Raw genomic sequence first — 17,970 nt, forward strand, 5'->3', positions numbered from 1 at the left:
CAAGAAAGAAAACAAATTATATTAGTCATTGTTTAGAAAGTTAGAATAAATTAAACTTAAGTAGATGCCTCCAAGTGCTTTACCATATGAATATTATTAAACATTGTAAGTGGTTTTTTGCCTAAGTAGGTTTCCATATATGTATATATAATCTATATAAGTGTTTAAATATTCTGATATGTAAATGAATCATTGCCTTCAGCAGACACATTACAAATGAACTCATATCTCAATTAAATTGAGTTGTAAACCACGCAGTTGATTACCCCAAAGAGCTCATTTTAAATGCTTATAACTCTTAATGGCTCCAGTGGGAAGGTGGCCCTTCAGTTGTGATGAATGTTGTAACTTCTAATTGAAACAAGGTTACCTAGGATATTAAGGTTGCATAAGGTGCTGTCAGAGCAGTTATGACTTTATAAATTCCTAATCTGAATTTTCTGATCAAAACAATTTTCTAAAATTAGGTTGGAAGATTGGGACATATGCAAATAAGCTTCTCTACACAAAGAAATATGATTGTAATACGTTTACTTTTGTTAAAAAATGATTAAGGAAGATAGTTTAGGGGGTACAAACAAGGTTTATTCAACACTTCAAGAAACAGTCTCTAATTTGAAGAAATGCAAAATGGGGTGGAAGGCAAGAAGCTTTATAGGGTAAAGAATAAAAAATGAGGAAGAGATAAAACAGAAAATATTCAGTTGGTTGAGGCCTCATAGTCAACCTTGTTTGGGTTGAGAAGGAATAAGGAATAGAGCCAAGAGTTGGCTAGAAGTTTGGATACTGACTGACTGAATTTACTGTTTCTGGTCAAGAGGAGTGTTTAAAGGTATGAAAGTTACTTAAGTTTTGATTTGCTGTAATGGCACACAGGGCAGGAATGGCTCCATCTTGGGCCTAGAAAATTTTTTTTAATGTTTATAGTATATTTCTAATAATTTATCTCTCTGTAATTTTAGTTAATTTTGGAAGCTACAGTTTTATCATCAAATGCTACTGTTGCTTTAGATGACATCAATGTATCCCAGGAATGTGAAATTTCATATAAGACACTTTCAGGTACTAGTGTGCAAAGCAAAGGTAAGTTTTTTCTTTTTTTTCCTTATGGTTTTTGCAATTTTGAACATTGAAATGGTTTTCTTTGATATAAAAATATAAAAATATATGTATACATTTTAAGTTTTAGGTATGGACCATTTAAAAAATCTTTTTTGAATTTGTTGCAATATTTTTCCGTTTTGGTTCTTGGCCACAAGGCATGTGTGATCTTAGCTTCCTGACCAGGGATGAAACCCTCACCCCCTGCATGGGAAGGCAAAGTCTTAACCACTAGACCATCAGAAAAGTCCTTCAAAATATAAAATATATTAGAATCCTTCATTAATATAGTTCATTAATACCAGGATGTGGATTATGTCACATGTCCATGAAAACTAAAACATTTCTTTTTTTTTTTTTTTAAAGGTAAAAATATGATCTATCACAGTCTAGGCCCAAGGCTATCCAAATTAACACTGTACACTTGTGGCTAAAATTGTCACATACAGATTATTTAATTATAATAGTTATGAAAGAATTTTAAATATTTTGCATGTTTTAAAATACCTCTCTAAAAATCAATTGTATTTTAATATTGTTTGATACTTCAAGTGAATATGTAATTAACTTCATGTTTCAGAATCACTCGGGAGTTCAAAAAAAGTATTGTTTGGAAAAGTGACTTAAGGCCAAAGAAGAATTTCAAACTTGACCCTAAAATTATGTGTTTAAATTCAAAACAACCTTTTCAAGAAACAGATGGAGTTTGACTAATTCTTTGACTACATATTTTGTAGAGAATTTCAATTGAGAGAAAGATATACTGTCATAAAAATGGATCCCAAATAATAGAATAGGCATTTTTGAAAACCTCTCCGTAATATACGGGCTTCCCTGGTGCCTCAGTGGTGAAGAATTCACCTGCCAATGCAGGAGACTCAGGTTTGATCCCTGGGTGGGGAAGATCCCCTACAGAAGGAAATGGCAATCCACTCCAGTATTCCTGTCTGGGAAATCCCATGGACAGAGGAGCCTGGGGGTCTATAGTCCATGGGGTCTTAGTGAGAGCACGTTGAAACGGGTATATATGGTGCCTGCAGTTACTTTGTTATTTTAACACTGGTTGATGTTTCTCTCTGACCACCCCTTTCCTCAGGTCTCACTTAAGAAACAAAAATAAAAATTAAAAATGTTTCTGAAAATTGTCACACTTCATTTTATTAATCTCTTTACATGAAAAATAATTGCATGTGGACATCAGGCATGTCATACATTCTGAAGTTATGTTTTCTTATTTGACATATTTAGTGAGAGAAGTTGCATTCTTAACAGGAGCTAAATGCATTAATCAAGGATGATATAGGAGAAACAATTTTAAATTGAGATCTCAGTTAAAGAACTTTTCATTAAAGATCCTTTATTAAAGGCATCTTTCATTGGTGAGGCTGTATATTCTATGTCCTAACTGTATTGTGTTAACATGCTTTTATGTTATTCAGAATATGTGTCCTGAATTTACAATAAACCATTCTAAGCTGTGTATAGTGTGTGTGTGAGGCGGGGGGCGGGGGGGTGGGGAGTGGGGGTTGATAGACATTACAGAATGCAAAGCAGCAGATTTAATGATTAGTGAGTTTTGGAGGGTTAACTGGAATTACCTTATTCCTGTTAATTAATTAAACATTTTCCTTCTCCTAATTAAATGCTGCATCACCAGAACTGGAATAGTAGGAAGGTATTAGAGTTGACATTGAGGGCGGTGTATTTGGAAGCAGAAGTAGTTAAAAGTTTTAAATTATCAGTAAAATTAACCTTAGTAGAAGTCTCTGAGAATACTTGATCTCACTTACAGAGAATTCTCTTCATAAATTAACTCAAAACTCATTTATGTGCGCTTCAATTGGCACACCAGCTCAGTTGGTTAGAGCATAATTCTCATTAGGCCAAACTTACGTGAATGATTCCTGAAAGACCAATGATTTTACACAAAGGAAAAAACTTTCTTACCATTTGTACAAATTTATCCAGCAGGCAATTATAAGATCTCCTTCATGGACTTAAGTGTTATTCTACCAAGCAGGAGTTTAGGGGTGGGAGTAGAAGGGGACTTGTCAAGTCCTACTTATGGTGAGTTATGTTATATTTATGGCCAGAGATTTATTGAGACCCTATGCTTGCCATCTTTAGCCCATTTAAAAACTAGTGTTCATGAAACAATTATACATTCCATCTATTTGTTGGAAGAGAAAAAGATGTTTTATTCTCTCCATCTCTTAATTTGAAGCTGGACTTGTGCCACATGAGGACACAGGCTGGACTTCATCCAGCAGGGTATATGATTTCACATCTGACTGTCCAGATGGAGCAGAGGAAGCTACCTGTGGTAAGTGAGAGAGTCCAGACTCACTTGACTAAGATCTGTGGGTACATATTTACTCTCTGAATGTAAAGTGCATGTTACTTAATGTTAATTTTTTTGTTATTATTTTAAAAATATTTTTATCAAGGTGTGATTAATGTATAGCATTATATTGGTTTCAGACATACAACACAGTGCTCTGGTATTTGAATATAAGGCAAAATAACCATGAAAATAAGTCTAGTTATATCACCATACATAGTTATAAAATTTTTTCTTGTAATGAGAACTTTTATTAAAAAAAAACTTATTTGGCTGTACTGGATCTTAGTTATAGCATATGGGATCTCTGTTGCCCTTAACTTTAAAAATTTACTCACTTAACAACTTTCAAATACACAATATAATATTATTGATTATTATTACCATGCGATACATTATTCCATCCTCATGACTTACTTATAAGTTTGTACCCTTTGATCCCCGATTCCCTGCCTCTGGCCATCACCAATCTGCTCCCTGAACTAGGACCTGGGGTTTTTGTTGTCTGTTCGTTTTCTAGATTCCAAATGAAATCACGTGGTATTTGTCTTTCTCTGTCAGACTTCTTTCACTTAGCCTAATGCCCTCAAGGTCTATCTGTGTTGTCACAAATGACAAGATTCCTTTGTATTTTATGGCTGAATATTATTCCATTGTGTCTATGTACCGCATTTTCTTCATTATTGTAGTAAAGCTGCAGTGAACAGGGGGCACATAAATGTTACTGAGTTAGTGTTTTTGTTTTCTTCAGATAAATTCACGGCACCGTCTGAGTGTCCTATACTTTTAACTCAGTTCTAACACTGTCTACCCAGAGATGCCATTACGTTCTACAGGTTAAGGCTCCATCCTACACGACTGCCTCCCTTCTTCTGCTGTACATTGGATGATGATCTCAGTTCCAGGTTGTTATTAATTGGCTGGCTGTAAATCAGGTTTCTTGGACTCCCTCCTTGGATTTGATTAATTTGCTAGGGCAGCTCACAGAACTCAAAGAAACATTCTACTTACTAGATAACCCGTTTATTATAAAAAGATGTAACTCAGCAACAGTTCGATGGAAGAGACACAGTGTCGGGGGAAAGGATGAGGAGCTTCTCTGTCCTCTCCAGGTGCTACTCTCTCAACACCTCCACATGTTCACCAATGTAGAAACTCTCCAGACTCCATCCTTTTCGGTTATTACGAAGGCTTCATTACATAGATATTAACATGATTGATTAAATCGTTGGCCACCAATTCAACCTCCAGCCTATCTCCTCTCCTCAGTGGTCAGGGGTAGGACTGGAAGTTCCAACTTCTAATCACATAGTTGGTTCCACTGGCAACCAACCTCCATCCTTGGAGGTTCACTCCAAAATTTCCTGATTAACATGAGAATACACAACTTTGTTATTCTCCATACTTAGGAATCCCTAGTGGCTTAGCAGTAAAGAATCCAGCTGCAGTGCAGGAACCTCAGGAGATGCACGTTTGATCCTTGGGTTGGGAAGATCCCTTGGAGAAGGGAATGGCAACCCATTCCAGTATTTTTGCCTGGGGAATCCCGTGGACAGAGGAGATGGGTGAGCTACAGTCCATAGGGTTGCAAAGGGTTGGACAGAACTGAAGTGACTTAGCATGCATGGAACTTAGCACACTTAGGAAATTCCAAGGATTTTAGGAACTCTGAACCAGAAACAGGGATGAACCTTTTGGATGTAATCCCGCTTGTTTATTTTTGCTTTTGTTGACTCAGCTTCTGGTGTCAAATCGAAAAAGCATTACAAAGACTTTTGTCATGGAGCCTTTTGCCTGTGTTTTCTTCTAGAACTTTTGTGTTTCCAGTCGTATGTTGAAGTTTCTAATCTATTTTGAGGTAATTTTTGTGTATGGTGTAAAGAGAGTGGCCCACTTTGGTTTTATTTTTATGTGACTATCCGGTATTCCCAGCACCATTTATTGAAGAGACTATCTTTTCCCCATTGTTTATTTTAACCTTCTTTATTGAACATTAATTATCTCTGGGTGGGTTTACTTTTGGGCTCTCTATTCTGTCCCATTGATCTATGTTTATTTTTACATATGGCAATAACATAGTTTTAATCATGATCCCTTGTAATATAATTTGAAATCAGGGTGTGAGATGCCTCTGTCTTTGTTCTTCTTTCTCAAGATTGCTTTGGATATTTGGTGTCTCTTGTGATTCCATAAAAATTTTGGGATAGTTTGTTCTATTTTTGTGAAAAATACCCCTGAAACTTTGTTAGGGATTGCATTAAATCTGTAGATTACCTTGTGGGTGGGGGAGGGAGTGTAGCATGGACATTATAACAATATTAATTCTTATAATTCATTGAGCATAGAAAATTGTTCCATTTATTTCTGTCATCATCCATTTCTTTCATCAATATTTTATAGATTTTAGTGTCCAGGTTTTTCATCCCCTTGGTTAAATTGATTCCTAAATACTTTGTGGGTTTTTTTTTTGGGGGGGTGCAATTTTAAGTGTCAGTCTTTTCTTAATTTATCTCTCATAGTTCATTATTGATATATAGAAAGGCAATAGATTTTTGTATATTGTTTCTGTATCCTGCAGCTTTAGTAATTCACTGATTGGTTCTAACAGATTTTTGGGGAATCTTTTATAATCATGTCATCTGCAAATAGTTTTATTTTTTATTTCTGATTTTGATACTCTTTATTTTATTTTTCTTGGTAGATATTGTGACTAGGTCTTCCAATACTGTTAAATAAAAATGATAAGTGTAGGCATCTTTGTCCTATACTTGATCTTAGAGGGAAAATGTTCAGGTTTCATCATAGATTATGTTGATTGTGGGCTTGTCATATATGGCTTTTACTATGTTGAACTACATTCTGTTAATACCCACTTTGTTGAGAGTTTTTATCATAAATGGATATTGAATTTTGTCATGTGCTTTTTCTGCATCTATGGAGATGATCATATGATTTTTATCCTTCATTCTGTTCACATGATGTATCACATTTGCTTCATTTTGTTACATGGTGTATTACATGTGTAAATACTGAAGCATCACTGCATTCCTGAAATGAATCCTTCTTGATCCTAGTGTTTGATCCTTTTAAGGTGCTCTTGAATTTGGTTTGCTAATATTTTTATTGAGGTGTTTGATGAAAATCTTTGTTCATCAGGAATATTGCCCTCCCCCCTTTTTTTTGTTACCTGTGGCATCCTTTTCTGATTTTGGCATTTAGGTAATGTTGGCCTGAAGGTGTATTTGGCAGTGTTCTTCCATTTGGAGGAATTTGCTGGGATGCTGTGGGCTAGATTTTGTTAACAGCTTAGTAGTCAAGGAAGAAATTATCCACCAAGATGCCTGCAAAACTCACTGAAGGGTGACTTAACTGCATTGTGTTATAAGGCTGGTTGTCATGGTTTAAGAACAAAAACAAGAAAAAAGTACCCTGGAACCAAAAAGGGAAGCTCCTTGTTCTGCCATGCTTTGTGGCATTCTTTGCTCTTCACTAAGAAAGCCAACCATTGTATGAGCTATTGAAAAGAGAAATGTTTGCACAGTCCAGCTCCGTTATCTCAAAGCAGAGCAAAGAGGGTAGATTTGGAGCTGGGACACAATGTGATTATAATTGGGACACATTCCTAATGTTGTGTAGTTTCTGATTGGTGGAAGGCCATCTTACATGTGGGTAATCTGTTCCCAGAACACATTCTTAACCACACATTTTGCAACCTTTCTGTCCGTCCAAGTTCATCATTAAATTGAAAATGATAGTTTCCAGAAAAGAAAAGTGGCTTCCTTGATCAGTTTGAGAAATAGGAAATTTGAATCCAGTGAAAGAATTTACTTTTGGAGGAGAAATCATGCTCTCAGGACCCTAGGATGTCAAATGGTATCTTAGGAATTCTGTCTGGAAGTTTTAAAATATTAATGTCCTTAAAAAAAAGAGAGAAACCTTAATCTTTTCCCTTTAGAAATTATTTTGTTTATCATATTACATTTCATAAATCAGAAATGTACTAAATTTCTTTCCATTCCAATTGTGTGTTTCAGGAATTTAAAAGATTTATAGACACAGAAAGAGGACTGGGATCTTTATGTGGCACTGGATCCATGATTATAGTGAATTGAGTTAAAAAAATAAGCAAATGAACTCCATATCTCTAAAATCTTTGTCTTTATGTCTGTGCTTGTCCGCCCACCCACCCCCACCCACCCCTGCAAGGCTGATTTTATCCTGATGAATCTGTTTTGTCATACAAATGCTAACCCTTCAACCCAATTTTATGAATTAATAAATTAAAGATTCCAGCAGTGAGTTGAGATGAAGTAAAGGCACAGTAAGAATTTGGAGTACAAGCAGGCATCTTTTGTCTTCTTTGCAGCAAAAAAGAGAGGTAAGCACAGTGATTTTAGGCCGACAGTCTAGCAGTGAACAAACTTGTTAGTTTTCCCATAGAAAGCTTCAGTTCAGTTCAGTCGCTCAGTCGTGTCCAACTCTTTGCGACCCTATGAATTAATTGCAGCATGCCAGACCTCCCTGTCCATCACCAACTCCTGGAGTTCACTCAAACTCATGTCCATCGAGTCCGTGATGCCATCCAGCCATCTCATCTTCTGTTGTCCCATTCTCCTCCTGTCCCCAATCCCTCCCAGCATCAGAGTCTTTTCCAATGAGTCAACTCTTCACATGAGGTGGCCAAAGTATTGGAGTTTCAGCTTTAGCATCAGTCCTTCCAAAGAACGGCCAGGATTGATCTCCTTCAGAATGGACTGGTTGGATCTCCTTGCAGTCCAAGGGACTCTCAAGAGTCTTCTCCAACACCACACTTCAAAAGCATCAATTCTTCGGCGCTCAGCTTTCTTCACAGTCCAACTCTCACATCCATACATGACCACTGGAAAAACCATAGCCTTGACTAGATGGACCCTTGTTGGCAAAGTAATGCCTCTGCTTTTGAATATGCTATCTAGGTTGGTCATAACTTTCCTTCCAAGGACTAAGCGTCTTTTAATTTCGTGGCTGCAATCACCATCTGAAGTGATTTTGCAGCCCAAAAAGATAAAGTCTGCCACTGTTTCCACTGTTTCCCCATCTATTTCCCATGAAGTGATGAGATCAGATGCCATGATCTTCGTTTTCTGAATGTTGAGCTTTAAGCCAACTTTTTCACTCTCCTCTTTCACTTTCATCAAGAGGCTTTTTAGTTCCTCTTCACTTTCTGCCATAAAGGTGTTGTCATCTGCATATCTGAGGTGACTGATATTTCTCCCAGCAATCTTGATTCCAGCTTATGCTTCTTCCAGTCCAGCGTTTCTCATGATATACTCTGCATAGAAGTTAAATAAGCAGGGTGACAGTATACAGCCTTGACATACTCCTTTTCCTATTTGGAACCAGTCTGTTGTTCCTGTCCAGTTCTAACTGTTGCCTCCTGACCTGCATATAGGTTTCTCAAGAGGCAGGTCAGGTGGTCTGGTATTCCCATCTCTTTCAGAATTTTCCACAGTTGATTGTGATCCACACAAAGGCTTTGGCATAGTCAATAAAGCAGAAATAGAAGTTTTTCTGGAACTCTCTTGCTTTTTCCATGATCCAGCGGATGTTGGCAATTTGATCTCTGGTTCTTCTGCCTTTTCTAAAACCAGCTTGAATGTCAGGGAGTTCACGGTTCACATATTGCTGAAGCCTGGCTTGGAAAATTTTGAGCATTACTTTACTAGCATGTGAGATGAGTGCAATTGTGCGGTAGTTTCAGCATTCTTTGGCATTACCTTTCTATGAGATTGGAATGAAAACTGACCTTTTCCAGTCCTGTGGCCACTGCTGAGTTTTCCAAATTTGCTGGCAGATTGAGTGCAGCACTTTCACAGCATCATCTTTCAGGATTTGAAATAGTTCAACTGGAATTCCATCACCTCCACTAGCTTTGTTCATAGTGATGCTTTCTAAGGCCCACTTGATTTCACATTCCAGGATGTCTGGCTCTAGGTATAATCACACCATTGTGATTATCTTGGTCATGAAGATATTTTTTGTACCCGGGGCTCTGTGTTCTTGCTACCTCTTCTTATTAACTTCTGGTTCTGTTAGGTCCATGCCATTTCTGTCCTTTATTGAGCCCATCTTTGCATGAAATGTTCCCTTGGTATCTCTAATTTTCTTGAAGAGATCTCTAGTCTTTCCCTTTCTGTTGTTTTCCTCTGTGTCTTTGCATTGGTCACTGAGAAAGGCTTTCTTATCTCTCCTTGCTATTCTTTGGAACTCTGTATTCAGATGCTTGTATCTTTTCTTTTCTCCTTTGCTTTTCACTTCGCTTCTTTTCACAGCTATTTGTAAGGCCTTCCCAGACAGCCATTTTGCTTTTTTGCATTTCTTTTCCATGGGGATGGTCTTGATCCCTGTCTTCTGTACAATGTCACGGACCTCTGTTCATAGTTCATCAGGCACTCTATCTATCAGATCTCATCCCTGAAATCTATTTCTCAATTCCACTGTGTAATCATAGAAAGCTTACTGCTACTACTGCTGCTAAGTTGCTTCAGTCGTGTCCGACTCTGCGACCCCATAGATGGCAGCCCACCAGGCTCCCCCGTCCCTGGGATTCTCCAGGCAAGAACACTGGAGTGGGTTGCCATTTCCTTCTCCAATGCATGAAAGTGAAAAGTGAAAGGGAAGTCGCTCAGTCGTGTCCGACTTCGTGAGCCCATGGACTGCAGCCTACCAGGCTCCTCCATCCATGGGATTTTCCAGGCAAGAGTGCTGGAGTGGGTTGCCATTGCCTTCTCCGATAGAAAGCTTACTTGCTTTAAGAAAAAAGGTTATACGTAAGGAGGAAGAGATGATACCACACTCAGGATTTCTACACATAAAAATAAATTCTTTGTAAAAGGAACATTGTTCCTCTGGGGTTTCAAATATTAATATCTAAATGCAATTTATTCAAATGTTCACAACTATCTCGGACCTAATTTGAGTTGTCTTTCTTTATAATGAGAATGATTATGACTTACCTCAAAAGAGTTGTTAAACTTAGTATGATTTACGTATTCTGTGTCTCTAAAATGTCTTTGAATTTTTTAGGAAAAAATTAGCAAATGTAATTTTTAACTAGTTTTGGTAAAAGACATAGTTTATCAGATAGATGAAAAAACCTGTATTTTTTTAAACAACTCTTTGTGTTTTAAAGGTATTATAATATTCCCAAACATCATTTTCTCAGCACTTGTATTTCTGTCTAAAAACTGGTTAGTAGAAAATGCATATGCTTTCTTTCTAAAAATAGATCTACACAATTTCTCATTTTCTACTTTTTTCTCTGTTCTCAGGAAAAAAAAACATGTACATCTGTACTTTGTTTGAATTCAATAAAGTCTAAGCCAAGGCAGGTTGAGCAGAAAAGGAAAGAGAGATTTATTATTTTTCTGATTTGACTTTTCAAACTGAAATACTGGCTGTTTATTTTTCCCAAACTACTATGTCTGCTAAATATAAAAATGTATGTATTAAACACTGGCATTTCTACAGCTGATAGTAAGGTAGAGGCTATGTGATTTTATGTGTTGATGCTTTGGAGGCTATCTCCATGTATTTTTACTAATGTTGCATCTTCCAATGGGCCTCCCTGATGGTTCAGATGGTAAAGAATCCACCTGAATGCACCAGACCCAGGTTTGATCCCTGGGTTGGGAAGGTGCCCAAGAGAAGGGAATGGCTACCCACTCCAGTATTCTTGCCTGGAGAACTCCATGGACAGAGAAGCCTGATGGGCTACAGTCCATGAGGTCTCAAAAAGTCGGACATGACTGAGTGACTAACATTTTGATTCACCTCTCTTTACCTTCCAGTAGTAATTTTTGTATTCTGCAGTGAGACAAATTTCTTTTATGAATCAACAGCATTATGAGAAAGCTTGAATTTTCCATATCTATGTTTCTTTTGCTCTCTATTTGTTGAGAATGTGTGTATGTTTGTGTCTGTGTGTGCATGTGTATGAGAGAGCTCTAATGAAGGCTCTGTTTTTACTGCTTATATTCTAAAATAAAATGTTTTTTGAGAAGGCTTTTTTTTGGTGAGATTGAACATATGCAAACTCAATTATAGAATTAAAGCCTTCCTAAAATGTACTTTTCTGTATAACCATCAATTGCTTTTTATTTTAATGAAAGATGGGGAAATAAGCTATTTCCTATTTTCTATCTAATGCTCTTTTCTATAGGCCTGACTTCCAGGGAAAAAACGGGTCTCCAAATAAGACTAAATTTGCTAATTATTTACCCTCTTGCTTAAAGTATATCAATCTACACGTTTTTGTAGAAAGAAGGCGATCTTGCTATTTTTTTTCTTACCGAACGGGGTTCTCTTTCTCTTCATATTGTCCTCCATGATTTAGACACTGTTTTCCAGTCCAAGAAAAACAAACAAACAAAAAAAACCCTCCCTAGACAGAGGTACCTGTAAAAGATTAGAATGGGAAGTTGTTTCTTGTGAAGGCTCATCAATTTTGGGACATAAAACTAAGAAGTTGAGAAAAAAATCCATTCATTCTCATTTGTGGAGCCATTGATCACAGAGGAAAAAAAAAGAAAACTATTTCTGTAGACAAGTAAAATCTGGTAAATAACCCATGATGATTTGATCAGTCTTTGCTGTGGATAATTATGTTGTTAGACTAGAGAAATTCAGGACAGTAGGGATAAAATAATAAAATAGGTAATGCAGTAGACAGTGAATTTTCTCAGTTGAAAATTCTATTGAGAATACAAATCTATGTATTTAATAGGAAAGTCTTTTTCTATGATTATTTAAGATTAAATTTCAATAAATTACATTATTAAGAGTATCTATGGAAAGATTTTGTGTGCATCGTGTTGAGCTCAGTTCAGTTTAGTTGCTCAGTCATGTCTGACTTTTGCAACCCCATGGACTGCAGCACAGCAGGTTTCCCTGTCCATTACCAACTCCTGGAGCTTACTCAAACTCACATCTATTGAGTTGGTGATGCCATCCAACCATCTCATTCTCTGTCATCCCCTTCTCCTCCAGTCTTCAATCTCTCCCAGCATCAGGGTCTTTTCCAGTCAGTCAGTTCTTTGCATCAGGTGGCCAAAGTATTGGAGCTTCAGCATCAGCCCTTCCAATGAATGTTCAGGACTGATTTCCTTTAGGATTACCGGGTTGGATCTCCTTGCTGTTCAAGGCACTCTCAAGAGTCTTCTCCACCACCACAGTTCAAAAGCATCAGTTCTTCAGTCCTCAGCTTTCTTCATGGTCCAACTCTCACATCCATACATGACTACTGGAAAAAACGTACCTTTGACTATATGGACCTTTGTCAGCAAAGTAATGTCTCTGCTTTTTAATATGCTGTCTAGGTTTGTCACAGCTTTTCCTCTAAGGAGTAAGCGTCTTTTAATTTCATGGCTGCAGTCACCATCTGCAGTGATTTTAGAACTCAAGAAAATAAAGTCTGTCACTGTTTCCATTGTTTCCCCATCTATTTGCTATGAAGTGATGGGACGAGATGTCATGATCCTAGTTTATTGAAGGTTGAGTTTTAAGTTAGCTTTTTCACTCTCTTCTTTCACTTTCATCAAGAAGCACTTGGATTTTATTTTTCAGCATGATCATTGTTCTTCTTCACTCTGAAAATTATAAGCTAGAGGTATAAGTGGCATTATTTTTGCTTATATACCCCAATTACTTCAGTCCTTCTCTTTAGTTTCACACCTGCTACAGTTGTCCATTTAGTTTCTATTTTCAGGTTAGTGATGGTTGTGATGAGAAATATAAGGGGATTTAATCACCTTCCCCTGTTGAACACTAGATTTGCTTAGCAGTCCCTGTCTCCTTGCCTTGAAGAACTTTACCACTGTAGATAGTGATGTTATCATTTTCTTCCAGGGTTGATAGAAACCCCTTTCTTTGGGGTGTAGACTTAAACATAGGTTTAAATATGGTATGATAATAATATAAATTCTGTTACACACTTCTCATGCACTTATTTTGTTCCTGACATTGTTTAAAATGAATTTATAAGTATTAATTTATAGCTAAGAAAAATAAGGCACACACAATGAATGTCACCACTCTTCCTATGGTCTTGGTCATGCAGTTAGTTCAGTAGAGATAGAGGTGGGAGTGAAAAATGGATCTTGGGATTGATTTTCATTCACTCACTGAGTGTTCAGGGTGCTTAAATTTGTAAAGTTCTCAAACCATGTAAACCTTTTCACCCCCATGGGCATTTATAAGAAAGGCATTAAATAGGTTGGTATTTCCAGTGGCTGTATTTTAAGATTATTTGAACATTTCCAACACTTTGTTAGGTTTGTATAGTAGACACAGAAAGGAGTTTTTACTTTAAGGAAAAGCAATCTAGTGAGAAAATCTAGACATGTGTGCATAAAAGAAGTCATGATAATCTATTGCCAGTAACCTGATTAGTAATAATAATAAACAGTGGTTGTACTTAATATCTGCTAAAAGAAATGTGTATAGAGTATGTAGAGATGTTAATATATTTGCTCTGCTGTGAGAAGCACACAGAACTCAACAACACATTAAAATGGTCACAATACCATGATCATGTTGGGTTTATCACAGGCATGCAAGCATTCTTAAATATATGCAAATCAACCAATGTGATACACCATATTAACAAATTGAAAGATAAAAACCATATGATAATAGATGCAGAAAAAGCTTTCAACAGAATTCAACACCCATTTATGATTAAAAGCTCTTCAAAAAATGGGCATCAAAGGAACCTACCTCAACATAATAAAGGCCATATATGATAAACCCACAGCAAATGTTATTCTCAATGGTGAAAAACTGAAAGCATTCCCTGTAAGATCAGAAACAAGACAAGGGTGCCCACTCTCACTACTATTATTCAACAACGTTTTAGAAGTCCTAGCTGTGGCAATCAGAGAAGAGAAAGAAATAAAAGGAATCCAGATTGGAAAGAAGTAAAACTCTCACTGTTTGCAGATGACATGATGCTATATATACAAAACCCTAAAGATATCTTCAGAAAATTACTAGAGCTAATCATTGAATTTACAAAGTGGCAGGATACAGAATGAGTACACAGAAATCACTTGTATTCCTATACCCAACAATGAAATATCAGAAAGAGAAATCAAGGAATTGTTGCAGGAAGGGGGACCCCTTCCAGGGCCCAAAACTGGGCTCTTGTCTAACACTCAGAAATGAATTGTCCAAGGAGACACATGTGCTTACAAAGCAAGAGATTTTATTGGGGAAGGGCACCCAAGTGAAGTGCAATAGGGTGAGGGAACCCAGGAGAACTGCTCTGTCATGTGGTTCGCAGTCTCAGGTTTTATGGTGATGGGATTAGTTTCTGGGTTGTCTTAGGCCAATCATTCTAATTCAGAGTCTTTCCTGGTGGTGCACGCATCGTCCAGCCAAGATGGGTGCTAGCGAGAGGGATTCTGGGAAGTGGACAGACACATGATGTCTCCTTTTGACCTTTCCTGAACTCTTCCGGTTGGTTGTGGCTTATTAGTTCCGTGTTCCTCACCAGGATCTACTGTCATAAAACAACTCACGCGAATGGTTACTAAAGGGCCTGGCCAGGGTGGGTGGTTTCAGTCAGTGTGCTTCCCCTAACAGAATCAATCCCATTTACCATTGTAACAATAAAATACCAAGGAATAAACCTACCTAAGGATAGAAAAGAGCTGTATACCGAGAACTATAAGACACTGATGAAAGAAATCAAAGATGAGATAAACAGATGGAGAGATATTCCATGTTCCTGGGTTAGGAAGAATCAATATTGTGAAAATAACTATACTACCAAATGTAATCTATAGATTCAATGCAATCCTTACCAAATTACCAATGGAATGTTTCACAGAACAAGAACAAAAAATCTCACAATATGGAAACACAAAAGAACCCCGAGCAGCCAAAGAAATCTTGAGAAAGAATGGAGCTGGAGGAATCAACTTTTCTGACTTCATAATATACTACAAGGCTATAGTCATCAAGAGAGGATGGTACTGACATGAAAACAGAAACAAAGACCAATGGAACAACATAGAAAGCCCAGAGATAAACCCATGCATCTATGGATACCCTATTTTTGACAAAGGAGGTAAGAATATACAATGAAGCAAAGATAATCTCTTCAGTAAGTGCTGCTGGGAAAACTGGACAGCTACAGGTAAAAGAATGAAATTAGAACACTTCGTAACCCACAGACAAAGATAAACTCAAAATGGATTAAAGGCCTAAATATAAGACCAGAAACTATAAACCTCAGAGGGAAACATGGGCAGAACACTCTATGATGTGAATCACAGCAAGATCCTCTATGACCCATCTCCTACAGTAATGGAAATAAAAGCAAAAATAAACAAGTGGGACCTAATAAAAGCTTTTACACAGCAAAGGAAACTATAGGTAAGGTGAAAAGACAACCCTTAGAATGGGAAAAAATAATAACAAATGAAACGACTGACAAAGGATTAACTTCAAGAGTATATAAGGAGCTCATACAAACTGGTACCAGAAAAACAGCCCAATAAAAAATTGGGCAAGAGACCTAAACAGACATTTATCCAAAGAAGACATACAGATGGCTAATAAACACTTGAAAAGATAATATCACTTATTGTTAGAGAAATGCAAATCAAAACTACAATGAGATATCACCTCTTACCAGTCTGAATGACCATCAAAAATTCTACAAACAATAAATGCGGGAGAGGGTATGGAGAAAAGGGAACCCTCTTGCACTGTTGGTGGGAATGCAAATTGATACAGCCACTATGGAGAAGAGTATGGAGATTCTGACCAGAATCTAGAATGGAATCTAGAAAGATGGTTCAGTTCAGTTCAGTTCAGTCGCTCAGTAGTGTCCGACTCTTTGCGACCCCATGAATTGTAGCACGCCAGGCCTCCCTGTTCATCACCATCTCCCGGAGTTCACTCAGGCTCACGTCCATCGAGTCCGTGATGCCATCCAGCCATCACATCCTCGGTCGTCCCCTTCTCCTCCGGCCCCCAATCCCTCCCAGCATCAGGTACTGATAAACCTATTTGCAGAGCAACAGTGGAGACACAAACATTGATAACAGACTTATAGACACAGCTGGTGGCGGGGAGGAAGGAGAGGGTGAGAGGTATGGAAAGAGTAATGTGGAAACATACATCACCATATGTAAAATAGATAGCCAATGGGAATTTGCTGTATGACTCAGGGAACTCAAACCGGGCTCAGTAACAACCTAGAGGGGTAGATGGGGAGGGAGGTGGGAGAGATGTTCAAGTGGGCGGGCACATGGGTAAATCTATGGCTGATTCGTGTTGATGTTTGTGATTCATATTGTGTTGGTAGAAACCAACACAATACTGTAAAGAAATTATCCTTCAATTAAAAATAAAAAAATAGATGAAAATATACATAAAAATGCAACTAATAGAAAAAGCTGATTTTGCTTCATAGATAATAAGGGTGGACTAGGATAGGCATGCAGAGAAGGCAATGACACCCCACTCCAGTACTCTTGCCTGGAAAATCCCATGGATGGAGGAACCTGGTAGGCTGCAGTAAAGACTCGGACACGACTGAGCGACTTCACTTTCACTTTTCACTTTCACGCATTGGAGAAGGAAATGGCAACCCACTCCATTCTTGCCTGGAGAATCCCAGGGACGGGGGAGCCTGGTGGGCTGCCATCTATGGGGTCTCACAGAGTTGGACATGACTGAGGCGACTTAGCAGCAGCAGCAGCAGCAGGATAGGCATGAGTCAGATTCTAAAATGAGAAGCTTGTGGGGAGAGTTAAATGAAAAGTTTGAGAATAAACATTTCTTGATTTAAGTTGAAAATTCCATACAGCACAGGTGAAGTTGGCTGGAAGCACGGTTTGCATGGTGTAATCAAATTGTTGATAAAAGTAGAGTGAGGCATATTAGCTGGGAAAGTTTTTACCTGGGACATTAGTGTTGTAATATTGCGCTAGAGGAGTGGATACTTTGGGAGGGTGCCTGAAAAGGGTGGATAATAGTAGGAAGCAAGTGTCGTTTAACACTTGCTGTCCTCGGGGTTAGTTTATGCATTCAATAAATATTTATCAAGCACTGTACTTGATTCAACAGCTGTTTACAGGATGAACAAGACACAGGTAGTTCCTACCTTCTTAGGGATTACAGCCTAGTGGGGAGACTATATTATACTAATACAGCCATAATTCTAATTCTGATGAGAAGTATGTAAGAGTTAGAGTGAAAGGTATAGATTGACTCTTTGATTGGTCCTAGTCTTAAGTTACCAGAATTTTCCCTTAGTGCACTAGCCTTTTTTTTTTAAATTAAAAATTTTAGAGCAATTTTAAATTCACAGCATGACTGAGAAGGTACAGAAAGTCTCTATAGAACCCCTACCCCCAATACTTGCATAACCCTTACCATTATCAGCATCATCCACCAGGATGGGATATTTCTTATAGTTGATGAACCTACACTGACACATCGTAATCGTTCGAAGTCCACAGTACACCTCATGGTTC

At 37.6% G+C, this 17,970-nt stretch overlaps 1 protein-coding gene across 1 annotated transcript in view; it reads left to right on the plus strand.

Annotated features, from left to right (window-relative positions):
* MALRD1 (MAM and LDL receptor class A domain containing 1) overlaps positions 1-17,970 on the plus strand; it is a 595,589-nt gene that overhangs the window by 93,662 nt on the left and 483,957 nt on the right. The window contains exon 14 of the mRNA XM_069547391.1: positions 963-1,083. Within this exon, the coding sequence (XP_069403492.1) occupies positions 963-1,083 (121 nt within the window). The remainder of the gene's footprint in view (positions 1-962; positions 1,084-17,970) is intronic.

This window comes from Ovis canadensis, chromosome 13, assembly GCF_042477335.2.
Source record: "Ovis canadensis isolate MfBH-ARS-UI-01 breed Bighorn chromosome 13, ARS-UI_OviCan_v2, whole genome shotgun sequence".
Classification (NCBI taxonomy): domain Eukaryota; kingdom Metazoa; phylum Chordata; class Mammalia; order Artiodactyla; family Bovidae; genus Ovis; species Ovis canadensis.